Genomic DNA, 16430 nt, shown 5'->3' with positions numbered 1-16430 from the left:
ATACCGCCATTCTAAAGAATAATTAACACATTAAGTAGATAGTCACATTTTTTCGCTTGTCATTTTACAATATTCTTGACACTTAATATTATTTTTGTCAATGACCTCTCCAATTATATTTTTAATAAAAAAAATTATTAGTTATAAAGGCATAAATAATTGTATAATCAACTTTATACTTACCAAATAATTCATGTTCGTCGAGTTCAACTATACTCAAAATATTAGCAAATGACCTAAAGATAAAATTTTGTATTAAAAAACTTTCATCCATAGCATCTACAATAATAGTATTTGATATTAAGTTTAGTTTGTACTTGTGATTTTTAGTCTTATATTTCATATTATTGTATCTAACTATAAAATTAGACATAAAACATAATTGTCCATCACAAATCAATATTTTGAAAGATCAAACCAACTAACGTTTGATTGTTGCATGAATCCTTTCACCTTATAAATTTGATGGCAAAATCTATATAAATAATTAATAATAAATTTATTAGGGAAAAAAAATATATATCCATCCATGAAAATCATCTCAATGGGAATGTTATAAGTTTTTGACCTATCTTCAAAGCATAAAATCTCCCAAAGTCTCACAACTCGAACATTTAATGTCCATATTTGGAAAAGTTACTTTAAGATATAGTTTGGCTATGCATTTTTTTTTAAGCTTTTAAACTAGATAGTGTTTAAACTGGTTATAGCGTTTAAATTGGGTAGCGTTTAAGCTAATAACATGTTTGGATAAATATACTTTTAAGCTATTAGTGTAAAGTTATGTGTTTGGTTTGTAAAGCTGATAAGTTATTAGAATTTGAAAAAAAGATTAAAATAAACATGACATTGAATAATGTAAATGAAATTTAAAAAATATAATTTTTTTAAAAAAAATCAAATTAATCTCTAATTACTAAAATACTTACAATTTCATGTTAAAAATTATGAAAATTTTTAAAAATATATATTTTTATCATTACATGTTAAGAAATTATACATAATTAAAAATATATTAAGTTTATAAATTATAAATTATATGTATTATATATGTTATATAATAATAATATATATTATTATGTATTATTGTTATATATATATAGTTCAGCCATGGCGGCAGCGCGGAGGAGACGAGGGTGATGGAAGATCGGCGACACAATGGGCACTGGCGATGGTGACGATCTACTAGCAGGGCGGCGATGGAGGCTTGCGGCGATGGCGACGCTAGGCAGCGAGGTGACTTGCGGCGAAGGCAGCGTTGGGCGGCGATGGAAGCTTGCAGCGCTGGCGATGGCGACGATCTGCTAACAGGGTGGCACTGGGTGGCGACGGCGACCGTTTATGGAGGAGATTCAATAGTAATGGAGGAGAAGGTGAGAGCAAAGAAAGAGAGTTGGGAAGGTATAGGGATAGGGGGTTGTAATTTTTTATATTGTTGGAGGGTGAAATGGGTAATATTCTTGGTCAACTCAAAACTCTCCACAAAGCTTCTTTGCAAAAGCGGGTGGCTAATGGCTTCTCCAAAACGCTGTTGATCTAGCGTTTCAGCTGCTTTGCTTTTAAGTTGTTGCAACATCCAAACAGATAACATAATAAGCTTCATAGCGTATAAGCTAAATGAAGCACTTATAAGCAGTCAAATCGCATTGCCAAACTAGCACTAAAACGACTTTTATTAAATTATACAGCATTATATAAAATGAAAAATCTTGAGATGAATTTCCTACTTATACACAAAAGCTATTACATTTGAACAACAAATCATTAAATATTTACATTAAATTAAATGTAGTGATTAATTAATTATTAAAATAAAATAATTTATTATATTATATATTTATTTATAAATTAGAATTATAAATATAAATTAAAACTCTTAAACGTAAGGAAGTAAGAGTTTTTCAATGCTAATTAAAAATTCTCTTAAAATTTTTAATTTATGCAACAATAACAAAACATTGAAAATTTGGATTTTAACTTATTTTTCTTTCACAATGCATTAATTTTCTTCTATGGAATTGAAAATATGATATATTAAATCTTAATTAGTATTGAAAAATTCATTTATTATTCTTGAATATGTGATATCTTAAATCTTAATTAGCATTGAAAAAATCATGCATTAAATTAAAAATAATGATTAATTAATTATTAAAATAAAATTATTTATTATATTATATATTTATTTATAAATTTATTATAAATATAAATTAAAACTCCTAAATGTGAGGAAGCATGTGTTTTCCAATGCTAATTAAAAATTCTCTTAAAATTTTTAATTTTTTATCTTAAAATTTAATTTTTGCAATCATAACAAAACTTTAAAAATATAGATTTTGACTTATTTTTCTTTTACTATACATTAATCTTCTTCCATAGTCTTGAAAATGTAATATCTTACATCCTAATTTGTATAAAAAAACCCATGCATTAGTATTGAAAATATGATATATGAATTTTGATTTCTTCCATAGTCTTGAAAATGTGATACCTTAAATATTAATTAGCATTAAAAAAATCAAAGTATCATATTTTTAGGACTATAATGTAGTTATTAAATTAAAATTAATAATTAATTAATCACTACCTTTGATTTGATGCAAGTTTTTGAAGGAAAAAAATTCACTATTGATTGCCACTTGACAAAATACTTTGACTGACTATCTTACTTTAATATATTATTTAGGATATATAGGATTTAAAGATAACATTTTTTATGAATGAACAATTTTTTATGATTTAATTAATAGTTTAAGTTGTCTATTCATATTTCACATAAATAATATTTATTTTTGATTGATTTAGGGATTGATTGATGAGATGATATGACATAAAATATTTATTTTTGATTAATTAATAGTATTGAAAAATTCTTGCAAATTTAATACAAATTTTAGAGATAAAAAATAGTTTGGTAGATTAATTTTTGGAGGAAAAAATATTTGTAAACTACTATAATTTATTTAATATATTATATAAAAAAAGATAAGATTTTATATAAATGGACAATTTTTTATAACTTAATTAATAGTTTAAGTTGTCTATTCATATTTATCAGAAATAATATTTATTTTTGATTGATTGAGGGATTAATTGATGAGAATATATGACATAAAATATTTATTTTTGATTAATTAATAGCATTGGAAAACCCATGTAAATTTAATGCAAATTTTAGAGACAACTTTTTGGAGAAAAATTGTATGTAGGGAGTCTGCTACTTTATATATTATGTAATATCCTCAAATTTTTGGAAATAATAATAAAAGAATAAATTAAATTAATTTAATTAATATGTTATAATTTTGTGTGGCCGTGCGAGTGTGCTTAGAGGTTAAGCAAAGCGACCACTTTCTGTCAAAATAAATCAAAGAAGAAATAGAGGAAGAGAGAATGAGAGCTTGCGTGAGAGTGGGCCGAGAGATCGGTTGAGAGAGAGAGCTCAACCAAGAGGGAGAGAGAGATAGAAAAAGGGAGAGGTGAGGACGCCATGGAAGTCCTCGGCCATGGCAGCCGAGCAAGGCAACAGGCGACCGCTGGTGCGCGGGTTGCAGGAAAAAGGAGCAGCGAATGCAAGGGAGAAGAAGAAGAAGAAGAAAAGAAAGAAGAAAGAAAAGAAAAAAGAAAAAGAAGGAAAGGAATGGAGAAGAAGAATGACGCGCAGGGAGCAGTAGGCGCGGGGAGCAGTGGGCGCGGGAAGGAGGAGAAGAAAGGAAGAAGAAGAAAAGGAAGGAAAGAAAGAAAAGAAAAGAGAAGAAAGAAAAGAAAATAAGGAAAAATAAAAGAATTTTAGAATTTTTCGACATGAGAAGTAATCAGATACGTGGGTAAAAATTAATAGAAGCGTGATATGTCTAAATTATAAATTTTACGCGATTAGAATTTTATTTTAGGTCTAATTTTATTAATTTTGGGAGTTATTGTAGTGACCCATAATTAAGAATTAAATTAATTATTGATGTAGTGTGATAATATAATTTAAAGGAAATATTAAAATAATTTGTTGTGATTTAATAAAATTTAATTATGTGATTTTAAGGAAATAAGAAATTAAAATAATTAATTAATTTGTATTAGGAATTTCTGGAATTACAGGAAAATTAAAAGAAATTCAATAATGGGATTTTTAGAAATTTCGGGAGTTAATGTAATTAATTAAGTGGGCGTTAGTGCAATTAATGGAAAGTTTCGGGTGCTGGCGTGTATTGCAGAAAAGGCCTAAAAATCACAATAAATATAATATATATCATATATAGGTTGAAGACACATGCGGGCGCGAGCGGTCCCGCGCGAGGCTGCCAAGCGGTGGACGCGGCTTCGAATCGCGGGGGCTGCGCGCGACGGGGGGAAATTTTGGCTGATTTAATTCAGCCATAGGCGTCAAAACGACGCTGTTTCGTCTATGGCGGTGGCCTCCAGTGGCCACCCGCACGCTGCCACGTGGTCGTACCTCAGCCATTCCTTTTTCCTCTTTTTAAAGCCCGATTTCGGGCGTTTCTTTTTGCTCAAACAGAGAGCAATTTTAGGGAAAATTTCAGTGCTCGTGTGAACGTGAAAGTGGATGATTTTGGTGCTTAAATTCAGATTGATTCAAGTTTAATTCAAGTTTTAATTATTTAGGTATGTAGAATAGCTAGTAATTAATATTCTGTACGGTCAGAATTTCGTTTTGCGTCCAATTTTGTTAATTTTGACAATTAATTGAGATATTGCAGTTCGTATAAATTTTATCGTGTTGAGTCGAAACGAGCCTAAGGATATCTCTGTTAAGGCAAGTTCTTTTTACCCACCTCGTCGTTACTTTCGTTGTCAAATTATTTGACCTCTCTTCGTTTGATTCGACTGTTAATAAATTATGGGATTTAAAACGATGTGTTTTAAGAATTTAATTTATTAACCGGGTCTCGAGGGTTTTATTCATTGATTGCCTACAGGGGTTTGTACCACCCCTAAATCTATGGGAATGATGTCGTACTCACATGGGGCTAGGTTCTTAGCTGTTGGGTATTATTATTGGATTTTTGGTTATTTATTGGTCAGAGCAGTTGTGCAGTGGGGGCAGGGATTGGCTGTTCGGTGTAGGTGTGACTATCGTACGGTCTGTCTTAGGCCTTCAGATAGTCTCTCCTAGTCACTGACTGCTGACCGGTGCCAGGCACTGCTGACTAGCTCTGTCATTATGTGATCATAGCATGCCTGTTATATTTTATTCTTGTTGCATGGTTTGATGTGCACATGGGTACGAGCTACATATTGGGATTATCATGATTTGGTTATGCTTGGTCACGAACATTCTAGTTGGCTAGGTTGCATCCAGCACATGCATATGCATTGCGTGTGATTTACTATGTGGGCGGAGCATGGCCTGATGCCTGGATGTATGGGCGCCTTGTATCATGTTGATGCTCAATACGCCATTGCATTTTATGTGCATTGCATGGATACTGGTATTATTTAGTTCTAGGACGGGAGTACCGTTCCGAGAGAGCCTTTGGCTCGACTGTCGGGAGTACCGGCAGGGATACGGGTGACGGGAGTACCGACCCAGGACAGTGCGCACAGGCTTATGGAGATATATGTTGCCTTTCAGGGCAGCGGCAGGTTGGTATGGGACTTGGGTGCCAGGTGTCTTATGTGGGCCCCGAGGACCGGTATGTGCTTTTATTAAGCGGCATTATTGTTTGGTTGCGTCACATGGCTTGTGTGTACATGTGGGTCTATATTTGGGGTGATCTCTTCTTCGATTCATGTTATAGCCTTCCTTTTCATATAAACTTGTTGAGTCTTGCGACTCACCTTGCTTTCCATCATTCCAGGTAAGGGTAAAGCGAAGGCCGATGGCGAGGATCGCGCCTCCTAGCAGCCAGCCGTGTTGGTTCAGTGTACAGTTAGTCACCCTCGTTATCTCTGATATTTTGTCGCTATTTTTGTCTCTCATTTTTGACTGTGCCAGACTATTCCCTGTATTTTCCTCTGTTGGCACAGGTGTCTGTATATTTTTATATATACTCCTTAACCGCTGTCCTAGCGGGGTACTTGTGGGCATGCATGTATATCATTTTGTTTCCGCTGTTAAATTTCTTATTTATGCATGCCAGGGTATTTTTGTCTTTTGTCTATTCCTCTTCCCTTCTGTGAGCGCACTCGTTCGGATAGACCGGGTGGTTGGGATATCAGGGCGGGTTCTTACAGTTATTCTATTTGCAGCGTGTATTAATTTGGTGATGTTTAAGCGGGAAAACGCTGTAAACAGCTAAATAGAGGCAAACTCCCTCTACTCTTACGATTTCTTTACACTTTGTGAACCCCTCGCATTCCCTTAATTCGTTTCGGTTTCGCGTAGTAATTATATATATAAATGGAGGATATTATTGGCGTTATTTAATTTTAAATAAATATGAGATTTATTGGAATTTTGTTTGTGGTGCGCCTACATGTGATTTTAGGCGGTTAAATTATTTATATTACACGGTTAAATTTAATTAATGCGAGCCAGGATTTTATTCATCGCTATTAAACGTTTTATTTCGCAGCGGGAATGCAAGAAAGGTAAGGAACGGCCGTGTAAAGGCAAATTCCTAACGTTTTCCTCATGTTCTTTAATTCCCGTGAGAGACCCTGTGATTTCTCATATTTTATCCCCTCCCTTACGTTAATTCGGCACCTAGCCTTATTTGTTGAATTATTATTCATTTGTTTTAATTTAAATTAAATCCGAAACTTCTAGAATTTTATTCGTTAAGTGCCTACAGGGTTTGTATCGCCCCTTCATTCCTTTTGGGAACGATGCTAAACCAACATGGGAAATAGATTCCTAGATGTGCGGGTTTATTTATGATTTTATTGAATTTATTTATGGTTCGGTTAGAGCTATTAAGCGGTAGGGCAGGGGTCGGTTGTTGGTGACGTTGGGGTAGATTATTGTACGGCCCTGAAGTGGACCGTCGGGTGGACACTCCTTGTCACTGGCCATTGACCGGTGCCGGGCACTACTGACTAGCTCTGCCAGTATGTGATTTACTGCACGTTTAGATTTATTATATTACTGTCCATGATTTGATATGCACGTGGGTACGGGTTACATATTAGGATATTCATTTATTGAGTATGCTTGAACACAAATATGCTAGCTTGGTTAGGTTGCATCCAGCACGGGCATATGCATCGCGTGTGGTTTACTATGTGGGCAGAGCATGGCCTGATGCCTGGATGTATAGGCGCCGATGTATCACGTTGATGCTCACTATGCCATTGCATTTCTATGTGCATTGCATGGCTACTGGTAGTATTTAGTTCTCGGACGGGAGTACCGTTCCGAGAGAGCCTATGGCTCGGGTGTCGGGAGTATCGACATGGACGGGTGATGGGAGTACCGACTCGGGACAGCGCGCAGGTTGTTGGAAATTTATGTTGCCTTTCAAGACAGCGGCAGGTTGGTATAGGACTTGGGTGCCAGGTGTCTTGTGTGGGCCCCAAGGATCGGTATGTGTTTTTATTATGCTATGCTATTGTGTTGTAGCATCTCATGGTTTGTGTGTGCCTGGGGGTTTATCCTGGAAAGAGGTTTCTGATTTTGTGTAGCCTTTAGCCTTTCTTTCCTTACGCTTGCTGAGTCTCTCGACTCACATTGCTTTCCATCATTCCAGGTAGAGGCAGCGTGGGCTATGGCAAGGGAGTCAGCGTCTAGCGACAGAATCGGTATGGTGTACAGGCAGTTCCGTTAGTCCCGGTCAACTCTAATAGTTCAGTAGAATTTACTTTATTATTTTCGACTGTGCTAGGTCATCCCTCGAGTCTCGTGTATGTTAGCACAAGAGTATCTGATTATTTATTTATCACGTGACTGTTGTGCTAGCGGGGTACCTATAGTGCATGCATGTGTTTAACTTCGCTTCTGCTGTTCTTACTTTTGCGTATGCATGTCAGGGTGGTTTTTGACTTGTGTTCATTCTTTTTCCTTTCCGTAGGCGCTCCCGTTCAGATAGTCCTGGCGGTTGGGGATATCCGGGCGAGGGTGCTTACATATTAAGATAACTGTAGGAATTTAAAATATTAATTATTAATTATCTTATTAATAATGATAGTGAATAATTAATGTAATTGCATAGAAGTTGCCCAGCTAATTATCTCAAAATGTGTGACTGTTTGGAAGTCTGAAGGTCACATTGAAAACTAAATGATGTCTCATTTTAATAACAATATAAATTTAAAATATTAATTGTCTAATTATTTCAGCTGATTAATAATGGTAGTGAATAATTAATGTAATGGCATAGAAGCTGCATCCAACTAATTAGTGATTATTCCAAAAAAAGTGTGTATACCTTTTAAATGAAGTGTTATTTTAAATAATAATAGTAGAAAATTTAAATATTAATTTATTTCTTGAAAAAAAATTAAACTAATAAAAAAATAAAAGAGAAAAAAAAATCGTGAAGCTACTGGACATTAGAGTTATGGCTATGTTTACTTTTCTAATGCTTTAGTTTCATATAGAACATACTTTTGTTATGTTTTCATTTTAATAATAATAAAAATTTAAAATATTAATTATTTGATTAATAATGATAGTGAATAATTAATTTAATTGCATAAAAGTTGTAATTAAATTAATTTTATTTAATTATCCCAAAATGTGTAACTGTTAGGAAGTGTGAATGTCATATTAAAAATTAAATGATATCTCATTTTAATAACAGCATAAATTTAAAATATTAATTGTCTAATTATTTCAGCTGATTAGTAATTATCCCAAAAAAATTGTGTATACCTTTTAAAAATTAATTTATTTCTTAAAAAAAAAATAGAAGCTGATTTTGGACGAGAAAATTTTATGCAACTACTCTTCCACTTTAATATATATTAAGATGCGAAAATTGAGGAGCCTCTTTTATGACAACTTTTGGTTGGAGTGTCCCACTCTCCCTATAAATTGTGGTATGTGACACTCGGGTTGGTTGGGTTAGACAGGCACATTGCAGTTTGAAACCTAGAGTTTGGTTCACGAATATACATAGATTATCAACAACTGCATTGAGTTAAACTTGAACCCACAATCTTGTGGTACCCAAACTCCCGAACGTTTATGATAAAGTGTCTACACTATATTGAGAGGATAATCATTATGTCACTAATAAAACAATTATTTCATTTCATTTCATTTTCAATTTATTGAACTCAAGTATAAACACAATCATTCAAATATTTAACAGTGTGACGTAGGTGCACTTTATTCCCCAATTATTTAATCTATAGTAGTAGTATTAAAATTATCAATCACTTGGTAAATTGTTATTTAAATTTTTTTTATTTATTACTTACTCGTATATTGTAGGAGCTACGCCTTTAATTAATTTATATACATGCAAGTCTTAAATGATTACTAATTAATTTAGTCTCTCTTGATTCAAGCTGATGCAAGTCCTCTAGATGATTTAGGTTGTAACTTGGTCTCTTTAAGTGTTGTCATCCATATATGAAACACCTTTCGCTCTCATAAACAAAAGCATAAAGTCAAATCATCTAGATGGTTTGGTTTGGTGGTTAATTACTTGGTCTCGTTAAGCCTTCTCGTGCATGTTAATTTTTATGTTAAAACAGTACTTTGTCCAAACTTATATTTTTGTCCATCTATTTTGATATTCTTTTTATGTGGTTAATTAATTTTTTTATTATTTTAATTATACTTTTAAATTTTATATTTTTAAGTAATTTAACCTCTAGTATCTTGATATTTTTTTTATATGATAATTTAAATTTTTCATTATTTCGATTACACTCCTAGACCACGCATTGCACGATTTAAAAATGCAACTGAAACAACCGAAATTCAATTGAATCATGTATTGACGAGGTGTGCAATTAACTCATAAATGTATAGTTCAGATGTGTTATTGAAATAACAAAAAATTTGAATTGTCGTAAAAAAAAAACTAAAAGTACAAGAGTTAAATTACTCGAAAATACATGATTTAGAGATGTGATCAAAATAACAAAAAAAAAAATTAAGTAGTCAAAGAAAAAATAATAAACGTACAAAAACAAAAATATGGATTTAACCAAACATTTTTAAAAATTAAATTTATATGTCTTGCCAACACTTGGTGTGATAGACAATGGGAGAGCCAATGAATAATTTTAGTCGGGCCAAGGACTAATTTTAACCCTGGCCAAATTATAAAAATTATAATTATTCATATTAATATATATAAAAAAAATAAAAAAGTCAGCTGGGGCCAAGATCCCAGTTGGCCGAAACGTGGCTCCGCCACTGGTGATAGACTTATCAAACATAAATTTTTGCCGAGTTAGTGAGTTAATTTAATTGTCGATTTTCGACATCTAAATTCAAAGTGGATAGAATTTCGAACTGAAAATTGATTTTTTTTTTGTCAGAAATAATCAGCAAAGAATCTGTCAATAGAAAAAAAAAAAAAAACATGAACCAAGACAAAGTAAGACCAGATGTTACCAACTCCAAATGCCATTCCAAGCTTCAATTTAAATGCTTTCATGTCCTCTCTTCTAATGTCAACCAAAGTAAGACTCTCTCTCTCTCAATTCGGCGGGAAAACAACAAAGAGTTTCGATGGCTCCTTCGTCTCCGACGCCGACGACCTTCGTGCAAGCAGACGCCACCACCTTCAGAGAATTGGTCCAGAAGTTGACCGGCGCAGCCGGGGGCTCCGACGGAAAAACCCTGCCACCCCTCCCAGCGAGGCTTTCGTCAAGACCCGGCAACACCCACGGGGCCACCGCAATTCGCCGGTCACCCTTCAAGCTCCAGGAGCGGAGAAGCACCATGAGGAAGCTCGAGATCAAGCTTGGGCTCACTTCCCTCCGCGACTCGCCCACGAATCAGAGCCCCGTGACCCCGCTCGGCTGCGACGCCGTGTTCTCCCCCCGACTCGGCTGCGGATTAATGGAGTCTCCGTCGCCGCCGCCTCAGGCGGTGTTGGAGGAGGAGAAGGCCATTGTGGAGAAGCAGTTTTACCTGCACCCGTCCCCGCTGAGTGCGCCGAGGATTTCGAGGCAGCCAGAGCTGTTGACTTTGTTTCCGTTGACCTCCGAGAGACTGCAGCCCCTCGGGTCCTCTAAGATTGGCTCTTAACAGTATGATCTGATTTTTGGCCTTTTGTTTTTATTGAAAATTTGATTTTTATTTTTATTTATAATATTATATAAGTGATGACTATATTATTAACTATTTTATTTACATATAAATCATAAATATGAACATTTTATTAACTATTATTTCTAATAATGGTAAAATTGATCACATCGTATCTGTATCAAATCAAGTATGTTTGATATGTTGATAGTTATTCATAATTTTGAGCTTATTCAAAACTTGCTCAAAGTTGTAAAGGCGGGGCTCAATCTCCTAGTATATTCTTTGACAATCAAATTAATTTTGATATTAAAGATCAAACAAAGTAATTATACACAATAAATAATGTAAATATCTTTGTAAAATCATTCTTTTATATAAATATGCTATGAGGCAAGAGAGGGTTACGTCTATGTTACATGGACAATCAAATCCATGTGTCTTAATCTATGAGCCAACGTAACGTGCACTAGTAGAGATTTGGGCTTGAATATAGGTGAATCTGATTATTTGAACCGAATCTTTTATTTAAGTTTAAGCTTAAACCTTAACCTGAGAATTTTTCTAAAATGTGTTTTCTATTGTTTGGCTATAACTTGAGAATTGATGGATAAAAATTATTTTGTGTTTGGTTTGTATTTATGCATGTGAGATAATAGATAGGATGAATTTAGCAATTACATCTATGCGCGACAACATAATCTTAACTAAGATAGGGTTTATCATTCAAGGAATAGAATAATAGGCAAAATGATCGTTTTGCCTTCAAAATAAATATTTAAATATTTAAACAATTTAAAATTTTGTAAGATGAATATTTTGGTCTTTTTTGCATTATCATGTGTCTATCTTTACATTAACCAAATAAAAAATAGGATTCAATACAAGATATCTTATAGTATAGTTCAACACTAAAAATCTCAAAAATAAACAGTCAAGTCATTGATTGTTTCTTCTTCACAAATCAAACGTGGCTTAAGATTAATTATATGTTGCTATTTTGTGAACACATAGTCAAAAAGATTGATCAATTTGTTTATCGATATCAATTAATCGACATGTTACGATACAAAAAAGCATTAAAAGAGATAATTAAGTTTATGTGCCTATCTAAACATCTCAAAAACTAATTCATCCCTCGTGTGACGCGACGCATGAAAGTTTATATGTATTGAATTTATTTAAAATTGACAACCTCACAACTATAAATTTCATCTATAGATTTCAAGAACTACATATTTTTCATAAACTAATAATTAATTTAACATATAATAAATATAAATAAATTATATAAAATAATAAATAATATGATAACATATAATAAATTAGTAACATAAATAATAAAAATATAAAACATAATAAAATTTTCAAAAGAAATATGACAACATATGGTAAATATAAATAGCCTATACAAAATATTAATTTTGTCAAAATAACCTAAAAGACTTATTTAAAATAATTCAATTTTACCTAAATAACTAATTTAACATAACCTACAAACTAATTATTTTTCAAAATTAAGTACTAACATAAACACATATAAGATTTGTATTTTTTTTGTATGAAACTAATTAAGGGTTTTAGAGTTTTGAGTGCTGCTTTATTGAGAAAGAATGAAAGATAAATTATGAAAATAAAATAAAAAATTAAATTTATTTTTTTGAAAAATATACTCGGCAGTCGGTATTTGACGGCATTACTTGATATCTCAAGATTTCTCCTGATTTAAAAAAGTCTATTTTTTCTGTAATTTATTTTAATTAAAATTTTATGTTAATATTTAAAAATTAATAATATGAATTAGATTTTGCTTCTTCATATACCTTACACATTCTCCAAACACTATTGAACCATGAATAAAACTATTTACAGGTTCTAAGAATTACACGTTTTTCATAAATCTAGACTTAATTAATGACCTATAAAAATTTCATTTTAGATAAGAAAAAATAAATAAAATATAATAAAATATCGAAATAGAAAGTGAAAATGGGTGGGAAAAAAATTGACAGTTATTTTGTTATAATATATATATAGATTACGATAAGTGCATTAATATATCACTACTAAATAAGATAATTATGTCTATTACCGGTGACTTGAGTTACACTGAAACAAAAACGAGAAACGAATACGATATGAAATGAAATGAATGAATTGAAAATGGAAAAATGATATTTTTTTAAAAAATAGAAAACGAAACTGTGGGGAAAAACATAAATAAAAAAAATATAGGAACCTTTTGTGAAAATAAATTTTAATATAAAAAATAATTATTTAATTTAAAAATAAACATAAATTTCATAATACATTCAAATAAATTTCAAAAATAATTAAAAATTTTGAGTTAGAAACAGAAAAATCTGATTAGAGGTTAGAAATGAAATTTTTTATGGCTTCGTGGATAGAAATGCGTTTCTAAATCAAAAACGCATTTATAATATTTTCTAATATTATGAAATGATGTCAAAACGTTTTTAAAATTACAAAATAGTACATTTTATCTTCCTTTTTTTGTGTGTGTTTCTCTATATTTTCGGTATAAAAAATGTTTCAAAAAAGCTAAAATGGCACCCCAACCCGTTTTCGTACATCATAACGGGTGACAAATACATAGAAAAAATAAAAAATATTCACAATAAGAGATTCTCATACTCGTCACAATATCCGCAACCTTCGTGGGATGGTAAAGAAAAAGAGGTGGATACGTAATCATTTTATACCTAATCTTATAATTATATATATCATATATATAATATCAAGCAAATAAGAAATAAGATGTGGATCATGTAACGCCCCAATAATATGATACTATAGTCCCTCTCTCTTTAAAAGTTTTTAAGCTTATTAAACTAGTAATTCATACATCAATTGGTACAATATTATTATTTAATAAACATAATTTATAGAGTATTATATTTGTTTAATGATTGAAGGCAATTTAAATTAAAGCATATAGTAAGTTGTTCCCTTGTTTTCATTCCATCTTTGAAAAAGTGGGGGTGAGTGCGCTATCCACTTGGATTGAGATTGTGCTCAATCCACGGAAACATCATTTGGATACGTTAATTTGATTAATATGATATAAAATATAATATAGTTATTATAACTAATAATGAGCCCAAGTATACTAAAATGGGCCCACACCTTGTCAAGCGAGCCCATTAAGAGATTAAGTGGATCGGAATACTATGCTTGGGATTACCATTATCGTAGATGGAGACTTTGTTTTACTGTGTAAGACAAGGAATCAAACCCACGACCTACTGGTGTAAATCTTAACTTATCATAACTCAATCACTTGATATGTGCCTTGGGAGCAAACTGAAAGACTATGCTATGCGAGAAATGTATGGCCAGATAAGATGATTGCCAAGATATTGCATAGCTGAGTTAGGCTAGGTGTTACTCGAGTGACTAGTCGAGTAACTAAAGGGATTACTCAAAGACTGAAGCATTTCTCGAGACACTATCAAGAAACCTTTTCAAAATACTTCACAAGTTACTTATTCACAAAAAAGCATGTGGGAGACTCTTGTGGGCTATTAAAAACTAGGAGTCTTTCTCCAAATCATGCAAGAGACCCTCCAAGAGATTGTAGACTTCGAAAAACTTGATCTCTATATATGAGGTCAAGAAGAACAAGTCAAACTTATTTTTGATATGTTTGTTGATAAATTTAGATGGGTGTCTGATATGCCCACTAAAAAATGCACTCTTTTTGTCATTCTCTTATCTATAAATTGGACAATCACCTCTTTTGTTCAAGTATACTCAAAACTCTAATACTATGACAATTCTGCTTGCTTCCAATATTCTAAATTCATTCGAAGACTAATCTAAGCATCGGATGGTTCGTGCGGAACACTTACCCTGCGCTCCTAACTGATTTCTTCCTTACATGTCACTCGCAATTATGTCAACTGAAAACATGTCACTTGCAAACGGGTCACTTATTGTTTCATTAAGACATTCTCCCACATTATAAATTTATTGATGTATATAGGCAACAACAAGAGTAATGCACAAATGTTACTAAAAGTGTCTAACTAAATATCTAAATAAAATTTATATTCTTTATAGAGAATTTAATGTATAATTACACAAATTAAAAGGTGTTTGGAAAATTTGAGTAATCATTGCAAGTTCTTACTTACGAAATTAATAGTGTGTTACAATATATTTCTTAAAAGTTATTTTATTCTTCAAATGAGTTAAATCACACTCTTATTAGTCAAGAAAAAAAATTATTTTATACCCTTGAAACACCACATAAATATAAGATTTAGGGTTCAAAATTAGTGGTTCATTGTCACTTATCAACTAGTAATAATAAAGCTAAATTTGAAAATGCATTAAAATAATTGTTTTTCTTATTTAGAGCATAAGAAATCAGTTTGATTTAATAAAATATTACTTGTACACTTAATTTTAATATTTTATATTTATATTAATATGATATATAATATAAAATATTTATTGTATCTAAAAAAATAAGCTTAAGCCCACAATAGGCCCAAGAGAAAAAAGGGAAGGTCCTAAAGACTTTCCTAAGAGAGTAATTCTCAAGAAATCTTAGAAAATTATTCTATCGGCTGACGAAGGCAGCGATTGTGGTGGTCGAATCGTGACCGCCACCATTGCAGCCGATGGCGATGCTGCCATTATCGCACCAACTTGGTACGATGATTGCAAAAATCAACATGCGAGAGATGCATACCTAATTTTGTAGTTCGGATTTCTTTTTCTTCGCAAAACACTGGCCGTCGATTATTAGGGTTTGTTTGAGGAACATGTGTGGGATAGTTGTGGCTGTCAGAAATGGTGTGTAGGGTTGGCAATGGTTCGGTTTGGTTTCGATTTTTGCTAAAATCATAACCAAATCAAACTTAAATTACTAAAACCAAAACCAAACCATTACCCATTTGGTTTTAAAAATTTAAAACCATAACCAAACCATTCGGTTTCGGTTTAACCATGGTTTTTTTTAGTTTAATCCATATCAACAAACAAAGACAAATAGCATTCATAAATTTTTTTGATAATTTCACAACAAATAAAGATAAATTCTAATAAAGTTACCTTATTCTTGCATAAAGTTACAAAACTTATTGGATATAAAATCACATTTCCAAACCTACAATTTTTAAGATCAATAAATTAATATGTGCATAATTAAATTGTAATTTAAGCTAAAAAAATTAGCTACGAAAGTTAATACCTTCATCAACAACATTAATATATTCTTCGTAAATTGATGCATATCCATTTGAAATGAATAAACCAACTCCATCTAACAAAATTATAAATATAAAAAATA

The 16430-nt window shown here is 32.0% G+C and overlaps 1 protein-coding gene across 1 annotated transcript; it reads left to right on the top strand.

Moving 5' to 3' along the window:
* The first annotated feature begins 10551 nt into the window (after positions 1–10551).
* Positions 10552–11193, top strand: LOC127813591 (VQ motif-containing protein 31-like). The gene has a single exon (XM_052354633.1). It carries the CDS (start codon positions 10589–10591, stop codon positions 11108–11110), a length of 522 nt encoding a protein of 173 aa, XP_052210593.1. The 5' UTR covers positions 10552–10588; the 3' UTR covers positions 11111–11193.
* The last annotated feature ends 5237 nt before the right edge of the window (positions 11194–16430 follow it).

This window comes from Diospyros lotus, chromosome 11, assembly GCF_014633365.1.
Source record: "Diospyros lotus cultivar Yz01 chromosome 11, ASM1463336v1, whole genome shotgun sequence".
In the NCBI taxonomy this organism is placed as follows: Eukaryota; Viridiplantae; Streptophyta; class Magnoliopsida; order Ericales; family Ebenaceae; genus Diospyros; species Diospyros lotus.
The sequence above is the reverse complement of the archived record's forward strand: the minus strand, read 5'-3'. Positions and strand labels throughout refer to the sequence as shown.

What these genes read in the sequence shown, in the direction of transcription:
- LOC127813591 (XM_052354633.1), top strand. Translation starts at nt 10,589, where the DNA reads ATGGCTCCTTCGTCTCCGACGCCGACGACCTTCGTGCAAGCAGACGCC.